Here is a 15,879-nt window from a genome sequence, read left to right as displayed (position 1 = left end):
GGAAGGTTGTAAACAAAGAAATAAGATGAAGTCTTTCAACCATGAGGTGTTTGCCACTGAAGAGCTGCTCAGGGACTCATGACTTGTTTTGTATAGTGGACTTTATGGATAGTCTGGAGAAACCTGTAAACAAATATCTTCTCAATACAATGTTTTAAAATACTTAAAGCATACAGGATAAGAAAATTAGCCACATTAAAATACAGCTGTCAGAATGTATTTCTTTTACGTAAAATGTGTTTCATTAGTCACATCAAATAACAAGGAACAACAGGTGGAATAACAAATGTCAGTTTCAAGGAATCAGAATGATGTAAATTTTATTTCAAGATATCTGCAATATCTTCAAAGTGATCCAAAAACATCTGTGATGGCCACTGTTGAAAAAGTCAGAGGCACTGCAAAATCCATTGTGATAAGCTGCCTACAGATACACTTGAAGGAAATGCTTAGCTGCATTTAGAGTTTGGTAAAATAAAGATGTAATTTTTCCCCATCCATGTTTACAACCCCCTAATGGTCTGCAGAACTCAGATTTTGGTCAAGATTTGCCAATAAAATCGAGTGGCCTTCCTCAGAAAATAACAACAACAAAAACAGGGATGAAGGGGAAATGATGTAATATCAGGTCAACCCATCTTCCTAGAGCCATTTATTTTGCCCTGGTTACTCCAGCTCAAGGTGCTCTCTAAGCAACCTCGTTCCCTTTATCAACGGTTTTTACTTGTTTCTGCCTCCCTGTTTGTTGCCTATTCACCAAAAGATATTAGACCACCAACCCAACTCCCTGGGGCTTGTCAACATCTGAGGGGGAAAAAATCTGGCAAAGAAAAGGGTAAATTATAAACCGCCAGGGGTAGCTTACTTTTTTCTATCCCTTGGTGTCAGGGTGGTAGCAACAATTATGCAGATTTAGGCAGAATAACAATAGCACAAATAGGACTACATTCATCAAGCGGAAAAACCCAAGCTTTTCAACTGCTTCCAAGTATGTATCAATACAAGTCTTAATATCTCAGCATCTAAGTGGTGCAGTATTTTCTCCTGGAGCCCATGCAAGTAACTCCAGAAGTGCGTTCTGATTGGTTAACTCTCTCAATAGCCTCTGCAAACCAACGGGAATGGAAATTTTATAAACATCCAGAGACTATAATAACCCCTTCCTTAAGCTGCACTATTTCTTTCCTAACATGTCTGGACGAGGAAAAGAGGGCGGCAAAGCGCGAGCAAAGGCCAAGACCCGCTCCTCGCGGGGCGGGCTCCAGTTCCCCGTGGGCCGAGTCCACGGCCTGCTTCGCAAGGGTAACTATGCCGAGCGGGTCGGGGCCGGCGCGCCGGTGTACCTGACGGCGGTGCTGGAGCACCTGACGGCCGAGATCCTGGAGCTGGCGGGCAACGCGGCCCGCGACAAGACGCGTATCATCCCGCGCCACCTGCAGCTGACTATCCGCAACGACGAGGAGCTCAACAAGCTGCTGGGCAAAGTCACCATCGCTCAGGGCGGCGTCCTGCCAACATCCAGACCGTGCTGCCGCCCAAGAAAACCGAGAGCCACCACAAGGCCAAGGGCAAGTGAATCTGCCGCAAAGGCTCTTTTGAGAGCCACTATCATTAGAGGACTGTGATCACAACATTCGGAGAGCTCTGAACGTGGCGGTGCGCGCGCACCCTGACGCATAGCCAATCACGTTAGGGCGGCAAGTTTAAAAAAATTGCTTAAGTTTAAAAAGGAATTTTACCTTATTACAAGGCTTGTTGGTTACCTACGGAAACATATCCGGCTAAGCTCTTTTCTCTGAAATTGGTGGGTGGCTCTGAAAAGAGCCTTTGAGATTTTCAAAGTAGGACGTCCCGCTACCGATTTACTTCTTCTTGGAGACCGCCTTCTTAGCCTTTGTAGCCTTGGGCTTGGTAGCTTTAGGCTTGGCTGCCTTGGCTTTGGGGGCTTTGGCCTTGGCCGGACTCTTAGCCGCCTTCTTCGGCTTGGCTGCCTTAGCCTTTTTCGGGCTCTTGGCCACTTTCTTGGCCCCAGCAGCCACCCCCGGTTTCTTGGCTTTCTTAGGGGTCTTCTTAGCGGCCTTCTTGGGGGTGGCCGCGCCCGTGGCTTTCTTGGGCTTCTTAGCTGCCCCAGCAGCCTTCTTGGGCTTGGCCGCGCCTGCCTTCTTAGCCTTGGGCTTGGTTTCCCCGGTGGCCGCCTTTTTGTTGAACTTGAAGGAACCTGAGGCGCCAGTGCCCTTGGTCTGCACCAGGGTGCCCTTGCTCACCAAGTTCTTAAGACCCAGCTTGATGCGGCTGTTGTTCTTCTCCACGTCATAACCAGCGACCGCCAGCGCTTTCTTCAGCGCGGCCAAGGACACGCCGCTGCGCTCCTTGGAGGCGGCGACAGCCTTGGTGATGAGCTCGGACACCGGGGGCCCGGACGCCTTGCGTTTTCCAGCAGCTGCGCCGGTTTTCTTCGTCTTCTTCTTAACAGGTGTTTTCTCTGTAGGTGCGGGAACAGCAGGGACAACTGGAGCAGTCTCCGACATTTTTCTGTTTAGCCAGTTAAGACAAAAAGTAAGCTTAAACTGTCAGAACGGCGTGTCCCGGGAACCTCCGGCTGGGGGTTTATATAGAGAGTAGCTGCGTGATGATTGGTTGCCTTTTCCGTGCGCCGCGCTGCTACGAAGGGCTCCTCGGCTCTGCCGAATGGCTGTGTTTTTTGCCCCTTAAAAAAGAAGAAAAATATAAGAAGTCTGGGCACGAAATAATTAGGGATTTGGGGGAAACTGATCCGAGACTCTTCAGGCTTCGTTCCTGCCTTATTTGCTATACCTAGTTTCAAAGCCGGCCCCCTGAAACTTTCCTGATTCCCCCAACTCTCTTGGAAACTTCGGTCAAATTGAGACAACTTTCAGATTTTCCTTAAAATTACTAGTTCTCTCTGCTTCCTTTGCAAATCTTTCTTCCAGGGCATTGTCATACACATTGTTTTCTTTTCAACCTTATATAAATAACCTCATTTTTACTCAAATATACAAGGAAAATCGGTTTTTTCGCGGGAGCAATAGCACAGCTCTCCTGCAACTTGTTTGCTCTAAGCACTGGGAATTGGCACTGGGGTAGAAAATTCTACGTACAAGATGGATAAGTATTTTTAAAAGGATAGATTTTTTAAAAAAGTATTTGAGTGACCAGTGTGTAAACTGGGTTTGCTCCCAGTGTTTCGGTGATTTAAACATTTTTGGAAGGATGGGGTGTGAGGCTGCTCCATTTATTTTCTAGATAAACAGCTCCAAATAGAGTCACCAACCTGCTCTAAAAATTAGTATAATAGATTTTTCTGACCTAGAATGGGCATTAGAGATCAATCACACCATCTACAAAGAAGAAAAGTGAATCATGAAGCAACAGATTGGCAGTTCTACATCATTTTACCAGCTCTGAGCTCAAGAACTCCGTAAGATCAAGTGGGTTAAAATTGTATATTGCCTAATGATATTCCGTCCATAAGATTTTCTTCCTCCATTATTTAGCACAGAATTATGTACATATTTCCTATATTTCAAAATGATACTTAAAATACAAAATTGATTTATCTTTTTTCAACATTGCAAATAGGGACACAGAGGACTAGAAAGTAAAAAAAAAATTCTCATTAAACTCACTTACTGAATCTTCATAAGTTTCCCTGGGATTTTTACTAACAAAATATGAACTGGGCTATCATGACCTAAATTAATTGGCTGAATGTGTCCACTAAGGAGTTGAATAAATATTTCATAGCAAACATGACTGATTTACTACTCCATCTCTTTGTAACACAGAGAGCTAATGGAATTCGATAAATATTGGATAATTAAGCACAAAATTAATATCCACCAAATAATCAGATACTGAAATTAAACCTCATGTTTGTCAAAATAAATAAACAAGAAAAGTATTTTGGTGTTGTGTTTTTTTTTAAATAAATACCCCTACTTCCTAAAATCTATTTATTCTGGCCTACATTCAATAGTGACTTGAGAATTTTTTTCATATAACTCCAAGACAGGATAATCAACTTAAAAGATGTCATCTCTTTGCACTGAACTAATTCCATAAAAATGACTTGGCTTGCTTTTAAATAGTCATTATTGGCTGGCACTGTCTGTAACTAAGTCTCTGGGACTTGAGACCATGTTATATACCAATTACAAATACAGTGTGTAAAGAGGGAAGCTTATAGGATTGGATCTAGAACATTCCAATTTTCCCAGGGAAGGCATTTTACATTTGTCTGGAGGATGGGGCTACTTGTCATCCTCAGTATCATCACTGTCAATAGCAATAGTAACAAATATTATATAACGCCCTTTTCCTTTTCAGCCCAGAGCCTAATACTATCTAGACCTAAAGATAAAATTAAAATTCAGATTTTTAAACCTTTACTATTTTGATGATCATTGTAGTCATGAAATCAGTTGTTGAATACTTGTTGGAATTGTTCCCTAAGTTGTATGTACTCAATTTAAGATAGGTGAAAAGTTCTTTCTACAGCAGATGCCACCATTTCTTTCTTGTGCAACTGTTACCGGTTCCCATGGCTATTTAGGTTCCAAATAAGTGAGAAGACACTGGGGCTCAGGGTCATCTGCTTAATTGTTTATAGGTAATCTCTGCCATTCCTGGAGGGCAATAATTGAGACTTGATTTCACCTGAAAAGTTCTGCCCTAGATGTGTATAGGAGGATGGAGCTGTACTGTGTGTAGGTACTGTTATCTCTTGAGATCCAGGTATTTATGCTCTAACTGTAGCATGGACAAGGTTCTTGAAAGCTGGATCACCCCATGGGACTATAAAGTTGAAAAGTTTCACCTATTACTTGGTAGCCCCCAAAAAAGTTGTCTGTATTACTTTTGAATCCTAAATCTGTATATATTCTAAAACCATTGACTTTCTGCTAGACTAAGACTTGAACTATTTTTACCTTATAGATGTAAAAAATAAATAAGAAAAACTAAAGTTAAACAAGTGATGGATGTCTCACAACTTCATGTTCTCTCAATTTTGGTGTCAAGCCCCCACTCACCATAGTAAATGACTGTGAAAGAGATAGGTAGGGCTCACCAGGGCAATCCACAGGGGCTGTACTTAAGTGTTCCAAAATTCAGTAAATTTCAAACATTTAAGGAGAAGAGTGACTATGTTGACTAAATATCAAAAAGGCCAAATTAAAAATAAGGGATATAGAGCAAATAGAGCATTGTTTTACAATGTAATGTGTTCAGAAGGGTAATGAGAAATCACATCTATTTTAATTTCCTATCAGATGGTCTCACCTGAGGACACTCTACCACTTGAAACTCCCCTTCAAGCACAACTATATATCAATATTATTCATTTTATTTCCTAAAAAGGACACTACTACTCTCAAACTTCCACTTTCATTTTTACATGTCCCTCTGTGTATCTGTAATATCTGGTACACGCAGAAGGTGACTAATTTCTATTATACCTCAAAGATACTCCAATCCTCATTTCCTGCAGCAAGCCTCATTCTCAGGTACCTACCACACTCTCTTTCCCAGTCTGGGCTAGAAGTTCTCCAGAAGAAGTTCTCTATCACAATACAGCCCAATGCAACCTATTGCAATGATGGAAATGTTCCGTATCTGCACTATAGAACAGACAACAACTACACTTGCTTGTGGTTATTGAGCACTTACTTAAAGGTAGAGTGACTGAAGAAATTAATTTTTAATTTTATTTAATTTTAATTTAAATGGGCATACGTGGCTAGTGGCTAATACAAATACAGGAAAGCACAGCTCTCAAACAATTCTCAAACTTGAATGAGCAAACCACTCACTTGAGGATCTTAAAAATGTCGTATTAGTTCAGTAGATTTGGGGCTGGTCCTGAAATTCTGTATGTCTAACAAGCTCCCAGGTGATGCTAATGTTGCTGGGATATGACTGCTCCACCCATCACTACCAGGATGAATCTAGGATGGCGGGCTGATTACATGGCCCCTCACCCCGAGTTTACTTTTCTCTTTCTTCAGCTAGAGTTTGAGTTCTTTAAAAGAATGTGTGATTGTCTTTGTAAACCTGGTATTTGTACACCACTCTTGGCGTATAGTAGACCCTAAGTTGTTGAATGAGTGAATGCAATGAATCAATGATTCTTGTTCAGTGACTTCCTCAAAAAGGAGAGCAGGGGAGATCACAATGTCTAAATCCACAGGTAACTGCACCTGAACTAAATCTCAAAAAGTCTGTGACTCAAGGAAGTTAATAATCCTCTGACCGCTTATATGGTAAGCACCAGCAGAGAAGGCTTTTTTTTTTTTTTTAAATCACCTCTAGTTACATAGAAGGCACTCAATGTGAATTTGTGGACTGTGAGTAATGTTGGCATTTGTCTATTAACCAATACTTATCTGTGTGTAGAACTTCAGTTACCCTTTTTACTTGGACAGTATTTCACTCTTTTGTTATTTTTTTTAAATTCTGTTAATTTGCAAACTTATTCATCCTGATGTATCTTCAATGCTTTAATGACATAGCTCGGTGGTAGGTGGCAAGGACATAAGACCACAGAATCAGAAGGCCTCAGTTCTACCCCCAACAATACCATTTATTAGAACAGGATTAGGTCTTCAATCCTGGGATTCTTCATCCTCACAATGTAAATAGTGCTTTATAAATTGGGGAGAAAAGAGCGGAAATTCAATTAATGTTGGTTCCCCTTACTAGACATCCCTCTTTACCAGGAATGCTGAAAAACGATGGTTATGTAAACGCTTCGCCAAACGGAAATGTTCAGGATCAGCCAAACTTAATAAGCATTACTAGAGTTTTTAAGAATACTTACATTTTTTAAAGTATCTTCATGTTTTCAAATTAATTTTATTCTGCTTTCTCTCCCTTTTGCAGACAAATGTGGCGGTACTGCCTCCTTTTGCTAAATAATAAAAGTGGTGAGGAGACTTGTACAATATTAATCGAGAAAACCCACAGGCACACGACTAGAGTCCACAAAACCAGCGACTCTGGACCCCAACCAGGAAACAGGAAACAGATACTGAGTCGCATTTCCCCGCCCCCTTCCCTGCTAGGCAATAGCAGACGGCCAGTGAGGAAGGGAAGAGGCGGGGGCAGAGGTCTCGTTCCCGCCCCCGCCGTTTCAGTTTCCTAATAGGTCCGTAAAACTGATATATAAGAGGCTGCAGCCCGCTGTTAAGCGCTGGTAAGAGGTTAGGAGTCGCTGTTAGCCATGTCTGGTCGAGGCAAGGGTGGAAAGGGTCTGGGAAAGGGGGGCGCCAAGCGTCATCGTAAAGTTCTCCGTGACAACATCCAGGGCATCACCAAGCCTGCTATACGCCGTCTCGCCCGGCGTGGTGGTGTGAAGCGTATTTCTGGTCTTATCTATGAGGAGACCCGTGGGGTGCTGAAGGTGTTCTTGGAGAATGTAATCCGCGACGCTGTCACCTATACCGAGCACGCCAAGCGCAAGACTGTCACCGCCATGGACGTGGTTTACGCGCTCAAACGCCAGGGACGCACTCTCTACGGCTTCGGCGGCTAAGTTTCATTGCGGTCTTTGGCTGTGAAGCTCTTAGTTTACTCACAAAAGGCCCTTCTCAGGGCCACCCACTTGGTCACATGAAGGGCTGCTAACTAGCACAAAGGAGAAACAAAGGTAATATTTAATGTTTTATATTAATACTGGGTACCGATTTTAATTAAGGCAGTCGCTTTCTCTTTGTAGACGCCGGCTGTCGCGTTTTTTTGGTCTTTTTTCCGAGTTAGATATCATCTCAAGATGGCGGCTCAGACATGCCAAAAACAAAATCGTGCGGTGGAACTGCTGGAGTTTTTACTCAACAGAAGTGAATTGCATTTGACGTGGCATCAGTTTTCGAATTTCAACATGTTTGAGTTCATTTTACCCCCCCAAAACATTAAAATTAACTTGTCTAGAATGTCCCAGTGACCCAGCACCTAGTGTCCTGAAGAGGGTACCTGGGGCCTTTAAGCAGCCTTCTTCCCACAGAAAACGTCGCAGATAGCTCTGGATAGATGGAGCCATAGGTAGTGAACTCAAATCGGGTGGAAGAGACATTGTAAAATTTTGTCTTATCTAGTGTACTCCTGAGGACGCGTTGGAACTCTTAACATGACTAAGAGGTCATCACTCTTAATGCTTTGTTTCCAAAACGTTGACAATGTGACCTTATGGCCATCCCACCTCTGACTGCATCCTTACCTCTCCATTTTCCCACCAGGCGGAAGAGGTGCTCTTCAGGCCCTCTCATGCTCATCCTGCCACCTGTGTTCTAAATCTTTCACTCCCAGAAGCTTTGTGTTTGTGTCAGTGAAAACACACCCTGGTGTGTGGGTGAACACACACCCAGGGACAGTTTCATTCTGTCCCTGTTAAGATAGTTATTAATGGAGCCCACTTCCACTATCAATAACTTACTTGCACAGTAGATTAGTTGGTCCTTCTGATCTAATCATAGTGATATCCCAGCTTAAAGTTTTATTCCTCTTTCTACTGGCTCTTTCCCATCTACATATAAATATGTTTCAGTGTCTCTCTCAATTTAATCCATACCTCTGTCAATTACTAGATCCTTTCCATTTATCAAATCTCCAAGCCTTGGGTAATCTGGAGTCACTATCCTCATGTCTTTTCATGATTATATGACTTCTTCACAAATCACTCACTAAATATATCCTTGGCATAGTTACCAGTGACCTTCGAAAGGCCAAAACCATGCACATCTGACCCTGTTTATTACTCCTGCCTTCACAATCTTCTCACAGTGTTTTGTGGTACCTTTCTTCCTAACCCAGATCCTATTGTTCTCCATGATCCTTCTCAGTTTGCTTCTTTGGGTCCTATTCCTCTGTTCTGTGGTTCCACTCAATTAACAAACTCTTGTTCTCCATTATCAGTTCATAGATCCTCCTTGAGCCGTCTCTTCCAGAGTGTGCCATAAATGGTGAGACATCTTGGCACCCCGAAAATTGAATATCAGCTGAAATGGAGCAGAATATGCCACCCCAAGATATGCCACTTTGGCATAAGGATTATTTTGAGCTAAGGCGCTTGAAAAACAGCTAATGAAAGAATGGGGCTGTGATCTCCCCTTTTCTTCCCGAAAGCAGATAATTATCCCATGTGAAAGGTGCCATCCCTATACCAGGAGGAAATGAACATTCTTATCACCGGAAATGGGGAGTCCAGGATGAGAGAATCGATACAAACAGACCTTGTTAAAATAATCCTTATCTTCCTTTAGTCTCCCCATATATTTTAATTGCTATTTCACAATTACTACTCTTTGTTCAACCTAGTATATAAGCACTTAGGCTTAACTGCTTTTTGGGTGTTCATTTTCCTGTGAAGACTCCCATGTACATGTAAAAAGATTAAATAAAATTTGTGTGTTTTTCTCATGTTAAACTGTCTTATGTCAACTTAATTCTCAAGCCCAGCTAGAGACCCTAAAAGGGTAGAGGAAAATTTTGTTTCTCCTATACAGCTTTCTAATCCCTATAGTGGCCTGACAGGTCTCTCTGCCTGCATTATTCCCAATCTACAATCACTCCCTCCCACTGCAGAAATCTGAGTGAGTTGCAAATTTCATCATGCCGTGTAGGAAAAAAGAGCGAGAGAGAGAGCGAGAGAGAGAGCGAGAGAGAGAGAGAGAGAGAGAGAGAGAGAGAGAGATAAAGAAAGAAAGAGAGATTCTGAGGCTGGACAAGCCTAACATTTATTCCAGGCCTGATAGTGCCACCAAGAGGGGCAGACAGCTATTAAGGAGCTCCCTGGAATAAAATGCTGCACTCATACCCTCTCTCTCTCTCCGCCCCCTTCTCCTCCTCCCGCCTCTCCCTCTCCACCTCGCTGCCTTCTCCTTCTTTCTCCTTCCCCTTCCCCTTCCTCCCCTTCCCCTTCCTCCCCTTCCCCTTCCTCCTCTTCCCCTTCCTCTCCTTCTCCTTCTCCTTCTCCTTCTTCTCCTTTTTCTTCACTTTGTGTCAGAGTTTGTGAAGAGTCTGGGATCTTACCCTACTTACAAGATAATAAGATAACCTGTAAGTCTTTCATGGCTGCTGGCAGTAGACACAACACTCCTAGGTCAGAGACAAGAGGCTTTATTACAGCACAGCACATCAAGCAGCAACTTTGCATTGGATCCCCTTGTCCATCAGGTCCCACAGGGGCGACCTGGAGGGGCCCAGATGGATACTGCACACACAGTGGGTTTGCATCACAGCCAGGGTACAGCTTGGGGGATTGAACTGAGCGTACTAAGCAAATCCGCTCTTTGTCTGGGGACAGCCACTATCCCATTCTTTAAGGTTCCTCAGCTCTGATAAATGGCATTCTTGGCACACCCTCAGGGCCTGTGGCAGATTGCCTCTGCCAACGCTGGGTGCAAAGGCTACACAATAAGGGTGTAATTGTGTTTTGCCCCAAGCTAGTGTATCCTCCTTGAATATTCAGTCTATGCATTGATATATGAGTGACACCAGGAAAGAAGAAAGCTTAGTTCTAACTTCCAGTAATTTATAGCTTGGTTGAACCAGAAGGTTAAACAAAAACAATTAGAAAAAATAATAAAAGAGAGACTATATTCAAGTAGGAACACTTATGGTCAGAAATTTCATTCTTAGAGCCCTTTGCAGGCAAGGGAACGATGAGGATATGAGGAAGAAGGTCATATTGTAACCGGAAATGGGGTCTGGCTGCTCGCTGCTCAGAAGCCAATAAAGAGGCAAGGTTGGTGGAAAGGAAAGTTTGCTTTATTTTGGATGCCAGCAACTGGGGTGGGGGGAGGGGGAGGGCGAACGCCTGTCCAAAGGCTGACTCCCCCCAGCTGACAATCAGTGGGCAAGAGCTTTTCCAGGCTGAGGGAGGGCGCTACATGCAGAAACAGTACAGTCAGCTCTCACAGTCATCTTGAAACTGGTCATGCAGTGGTCTGACCAGCATCATCTTGATCATTAAGTACAGTTAGTCTTTACTTCCAGGGTCGGTTTGTTCCCATTTCTTTGAGGCCATTTCTCGGATTTGTGGCAGCTTATGTCATGGCTGCAGTCTGGTCATCATGTAGTTAACTTCTTCCACCTGGCGGGGGTTTCAGTATCTACAAGGCAGCTCACAGGATGTGGCTCAGAACATTAACTATAGCCCTTGAGGAGGAACTAAAGGTCCTTGACTATGCTTAAGGACTAAACTATTATTATTTGGTCTTCTTTGACAGTTTTCCTTTGTTTCTGTATTTTCTCACTTCTCTGATTAAACTTATTCTTTGGCTAAAGCCTTTACACAGACAAAAGTCAGGCTGAGAACATGGGGGCATAGACCATACTGTCCTGCTCCGTTTCAATATGACAGCTGGGCCCAGAAGGAGTAGCAGATATTTGGCTGAGGAAAGAGCAGGGAAGAGTGAGGGGAGAGGAGGCAGGTGTAAGGGGGATTCACTATGTTATTGAAGAGTGCTCAGTTCTGCGAAGGACTGAGTATACGTTAAGTTACATCTAAGTATACGTTAGACTCAGAGACTAGAGATAAACGTGTGCTGAACACAGAGGATGGGATTGAAGGACCAAGTAGGCACCACACATTCATGAGGCATATAAAATTCTCAGTATCTATGAGGCATCTCATACTTGATAAGTCAGCCACCCACTTGACCTCTGCCCATAGGATGCAGATAAAACCCATTGGTGAGTGGCAACTATAGACCAAGCAAATATACCCCTAGATTTGTTTAATAGAGCAACTGTGTGTGATTGGCCCAGCTGCCTTCCACCTGCTCAGTCCTCTTGTTCAACTTAACTCTGGTCCTCAGAGGCCCATCATCAGGAAGGAAGGCTGATGTGGCAGAGAGCAAAGGAGATTATATGAACATTGTGTAAATAACAGGATTCATCTAGCGAGGACCTTCCACCTGTTTGTCTTATCCTAAGTATGCTGTGCTGTACATCTATTTCCCCATGCTTTTTGCAACATGGTTTAAATTGATTAAAATTTCTAAGCATTTTAATTTGGTCTGTGACCCCTTCTGCTCTGTGACCTCTGGGAAAGTTGCCTGGTAGTGTGCTTGGAGGTGAAGCGTGGCAGAATATGCCACCCTAAAATATGCCACTTTGGCTTGAGTTATTTTGAGCTAAAGGCACTTGAAAAACAGCAGGTGCAAAACAGCACTCTGACCTATTTTCCTTCTGAAAACAGGAAATCAAACTCCCATATGGAAGATTCCCTCCCTGTACCAGGAAGAAAATAGCATTATCACCAGATAGGAAGCTTAAAACAGAGAACTCTGCATTGTTAAACTAGCCTTTATCTTCCTAGTTCCTTTTCTACCATTAACTATTCTAGCCCAAACTCCTTTGTCTTGTCACATTTTCATAATTTAATTTAGTATATAAGCCATGTAAGAGCTGTACTCTAGTGTCTGTGGACACCCCAAATATTTATTTCTACTCAAAGAACCCATGACCCTTTACTTACCAGCTGCGTGGCCACATTTGGCCACTAGCCACCTGTTGGTCCCGAGTTAATCTTATACATCAGGAACAGCGATAGTAACACCTCCAGCATTGTGAAAACACCTTAGGGACTGAAGACCAAACTATGTCTAATCAACATTTTAGTGCTTCACTTCTCCCATCTGTACCAAACTACTCTATAGACCACGAAATGGTAAGTGTGGGCTCTTTCATAGAAAAGGTAGGTGGCCCTGAAAAGGGCCTTTACCTTTGCTATAGAAAAGAGAAAAACCTTACAAAGGTCAATCTTAGCCGCCGAAGCCATAGAGAGTGCGTCCCTGGCGCTTGAGCGCATAGACTACGTCCATGGCGGTAACAGTCTTGCGCTTGGCGTGCTCGGTGTAGGTGACAGCGTCCCGTATTACGTTTTCCAGGAACACCTTCAGCACCCCGCGGGTCTCCTCGTAGATGAGGCCGGAAATGCGCTTCACACCGCCACGCCGGGCCAGACGACGAATGGCGGGCTTGGTGATGCCCTGGATGTTATCACGCAGAACCTTGCGGTGACGCTTAGCGCCCCCTTTTCCCAGGCCTTTCCCGCCCTTGCCTCGTCCAGACATATCAGAGAATAACTAAGCACGGCGACTGAGTCTAACGCTAACAACCTTCAGCCCCTTATGTAGCGATTGTGCGGACCTTTGTGAAAACTGTAAGACCAGAAAGGCGGGAAACCGTACTGAGTCCCCGCCCCTTGCTTCTAAGACCTGAAATGAACAAGGGCTAGGGCGTTTTACTGGTATTCAGAAAATAAGAATCTTTAAACAGAAGCATCAAACGTATACACAAAGGGAATTGCCTCGTTTAAGTATGTTTGTATGTGTTTAAAGATTTATCCATTCCATATATTCTTGGATCTTTGCCACTGGCCTTTAAGCCCAAATTCCCAAAACAAAGTAATTTACAAATACATTGACAAGCAACCACGCCAGGCTTTGGGTTTGGAATCCATAAGCAAGCTGCTCTCAAACTATTATTGGGCATGTTTATTAATCTATCTGAGACTCAGTGGCCTTATCCATAAAATAGGATCAATACTACTGATAATGGAGTTATTGTAAACAAAATAGCATCTAGTTCGTGAACAATAAATTTCTATCGCCCTGGACTTTGTTCTTAAAAACAAAGTATTTATAATACAGACAGGCCTAAGGCACATGGAAAGATTTCAAAACATTTCTAATATAACACCAGTTTGTACAGTGTGCTTTCATTTATACAGATTAAGCATATAAATTTGAACAATGAAGGATTGCAGAGGAAAAGAATGTAAATTGTCAGGGGCTAATAATACCCTGTTCTTATATAGAGGACAGAGGGTGGAGGGGTGATTGTCCTTTACTGTGGTTGGTGCATGGAATTCATGCAAAGCTATCATAAACGCCAATGTTAGGCAAAGAGATTTTATGCAAGTGCCAGAAGTAAAAATGTGATCTTTCCTAGATTATTATATTATTAAAAAAAAAATTGTCGAGCACTATGATTTAAATGATGTCCTTGGAATAAATAGAATGTTCAAAATAAGAGATTATTTTTACTTCACACTATGATATACCAAGCACACTGTCCTAAGAGCTGAGCAGTAGCTCAACCAATTACCCCATCAGTAAATTTGAGATTACAAATATCAAATTTGAAAACTCAATTTACTTTTGAGGTAGTGGCAGCAATAGCTAAAAAATCACACACCAACATAAACGAACCAAACTGCTGTTCAATGGACACGTCATCACTAGAACAGCCAGAAGAAAGGAAAACACTGCTATTTATGCAAAAACAAACCAAAACACACCAAAAAAAGAACATTAATTTGTTAAACAAGCCTTGGGAGCCAAAGCAATACACAGTAGCAACTGCTAAAGAAAGATCACAGCTTTTTTTACATTGTTATTTTGAAATAACTAAATTCACAAAAGTTGCTCCAATAGTACCTAGAGTTCCTTGAACCCAGTTTCCCCTAACGGTGAAATCTTATTATCTTATAATATCAAAGCCAGGTAATTGACATTGGCAAAGTACTTTTAACTAGCCTACAGGCCTTACTCAGCTCTCACCAATTTTTCCATGCACCCATTTGTGTGTGTGTGTGTGTGTGTGTGTGTGTGTGTGTGTGTGTGTAGCCCTGTGCAATTTTATGTGTCACTACCATCTCAACGCTGACACAAAACTGTTCCATCATCACCAACGAACTCTTTAATGTAACACTTTTGTATTCACATCCACTCACTTCTCCCCTGTCCTGGGGCGATCACTAATCTGTTATCCACCTCTAGGATTGCCATTTTGAGAATGTTATATACATGGAATAATACAAGATGCAACATTTTGAGACTGGCTTTTTTCACTACGCGTTACCCATCCAGGTAGTCGCATGTATCAACGGCCTCCCTTTTTACTCCTGAGTAGGATTGCATTGCATTGTGTATGAGAATTTATTTAACCATTCACCAGTTGAAAGATATTAAGTTGTTTCTAATTTATAAATAAAGCTGTTATGGACTTTCATGCAGAGGATTTTTGTTGTTTCTCCCCAGCTGTCCCCCACCCCCAGTTTTGGTTTGCTTTTTGTATTTCCTGCGTTCCACCTGAAAATTACATTTTTTAAAATGGCTGAAGTTCTGCGATGATGACTGGGAGCCTAATAAGCCTTTCAATAGTCACATAGAAATCACATTGCATTGCCATTAACACTTGCAGTTTTGCTTCAAGGCTCAAAAACATTGCACTGAGCTATCCCCACTGTTTCTGAAGGTGACTTCTGGTTTCTGTAGCTGAGGATTTGCTCCAGTAACAGTCTGCAACGTTTGTTAAATAAACTGTTGGTGTCCAGCGTCTTTGGTTCCTGCCGTGGGACGTGTGTTCTCACTTTTCTGCAGAGCTATTCACTTAGCTCCTGGAGAGCCTCCAGTGTTGCCTAATCCCCCCCACCGGGGAGTAAACCCAGGAATAAGGTTGGGCGTTCCCACTGCCAACATCTGTAAAACCTGACTGAATCCACAAACCTGGCATTGCTCTAGGGTTTGTCCTAGGATTCCGCATTTGTTAGAGGAAAGTTGGGAGCTCTTGTCTCATTGGTTCTTTGAGGATGAATAATAGGTGATTATGGCAAAGCCTAAGTTCTGCCTTAGTGACTATATTATGTTTCTCATGCAGGGTGCAGACACATTCTGCAATCTGAATTTTCAGTTATGTGCTGCAACAACCAATGAATTCCTGATGTGCTGAACATACTTATTAGTTCAGGCCCCAGATTTGGTGCACTAGTGCTATGCCCAACTGTACCACTGACAGCACTGCTGCCCACTCTGCCGGTGGTGCTGCTGGAAGTTGAACTCTGGAAATCCCATG

At 42.8% G+C, this 15,879-nt stretch overlaps 3 protein-coding genes and 1 pseudogene across 3 annotated transcripts; 2 read left to right on the top strand and 2 right to left on the bottom strand.

Moving 5' to 3' along the window:
* Window positions 1–11: 11 nt before the first annotated feature.
* LOC112404100 (histone H2A type 1-like) lies at window positions 12–1,622 on the top strand (annotated as a pseudogene).
* Window positions 1,623–1,771: 149 nt separating this feature from the next.
* LOC112404097 (histone H1.3) lies at window positions 1,772–6,922 on the bottom strand. Its single transcript, XM_024751918.1, has 2 exons — window positions 6,839–6,922; window positions 1,772–2,707 (listed from the first exon to the last, which is right to left on the bottom strand). The coding sequence occupies exon 2, from the start codon at window positions 2,526–2,528 to the stop codon at window positions 1,863–1,865; it is 666 nt and encodes a 221-aa protein (XP_024607686.1). The 5' UTR covers window positions 2,529–2,707; window positions 6,839–6,922; the 3' UTR covers window positions 1,772–1,862.
* Window positions 6,923–7,207: 285 nt separating this feature from the next.
* Window positions 7,208–7,617, top strand: LOC112404106 (histone H4). The gene has a single exon (XM_024751931.1). The coding sequence runs from the start codon at window positions 7,241–7,243 to the stop codon at window positions 7,550–7,552; it is 312 nt and encodes a 103-aa protein (XP_024607699.1). The 5' UTR covers window positions 7,208–7,240; the 3' UTR covers window positions 7,553–7,617.
* Window positions 7,618–12,431: 4,814 nt separating this feature from the next.
* On the bottom strand, window positions 12,432–13,118 carry LOC112404169 (histone H4). Its single transcript, XM_024752020.1, has one exon. It carries the CDS (start codon window positions 13,092–13,094, stop codon window positions 12,783–12,785), a length of 312 nt encoding a protein of 103 aa, XP_024607788.1. The 5' UTR covers window positions 13,095–13,118; the 3' UTR covers window positions 12,432–12,782.
* Between the last annotated feature and the right edge of the window lie 2,761 nt (window positions 13,119–15,879).

The sequence above is a fragment of the Neophocaena asiaeorientalis genome, unplaced genomic scaffold (genome assembly GCF_003031525.2).
Source record: "Neophocaena asiaeorientalis asiaeorientalis breed wild unplaced genomic scaffold, Neophocaena_asiaeorientalis_V1.1 scaffold165, whole genome shotgun sequence".
Lineage (NCBI taxonomy): Eukaryota > Metazoa > Chordata > Mammalia > Artiodactyla > Phocoenidae > Neophocaena > Neophocaena asiaeorientalis.
Note: the sequence above shows the minus strand (reverse complement) of the source record. Positions and strands in the feature narration are given on the sequence as shown.

Bases quoted from the DNA above. Each gene is read 5' to 3' on its own strand.
- LOC112404097 (XM_024751918.1), bottom strand. From the start codon at position 2,528: ATGTCGGAGACTGCTCCAGTTGTCCCTGCTGTTCCCGCACCTACAGAG.
- LOC112404106 (XM_024751931.1), top strand. From the start codon at position 7,241: ATGTCTGGTCGAGGCAAGGGTGGAAAGGGTCTGGGAAAGGGGGGCGCC.
- LOC112404169 (XM_024752020.1), bottom strand. From the start codon at position 13,094: ATGTCTGGACGAGGCAAGGGCGGGAAAGGCCTGGGAAAAGGGGGCGCT.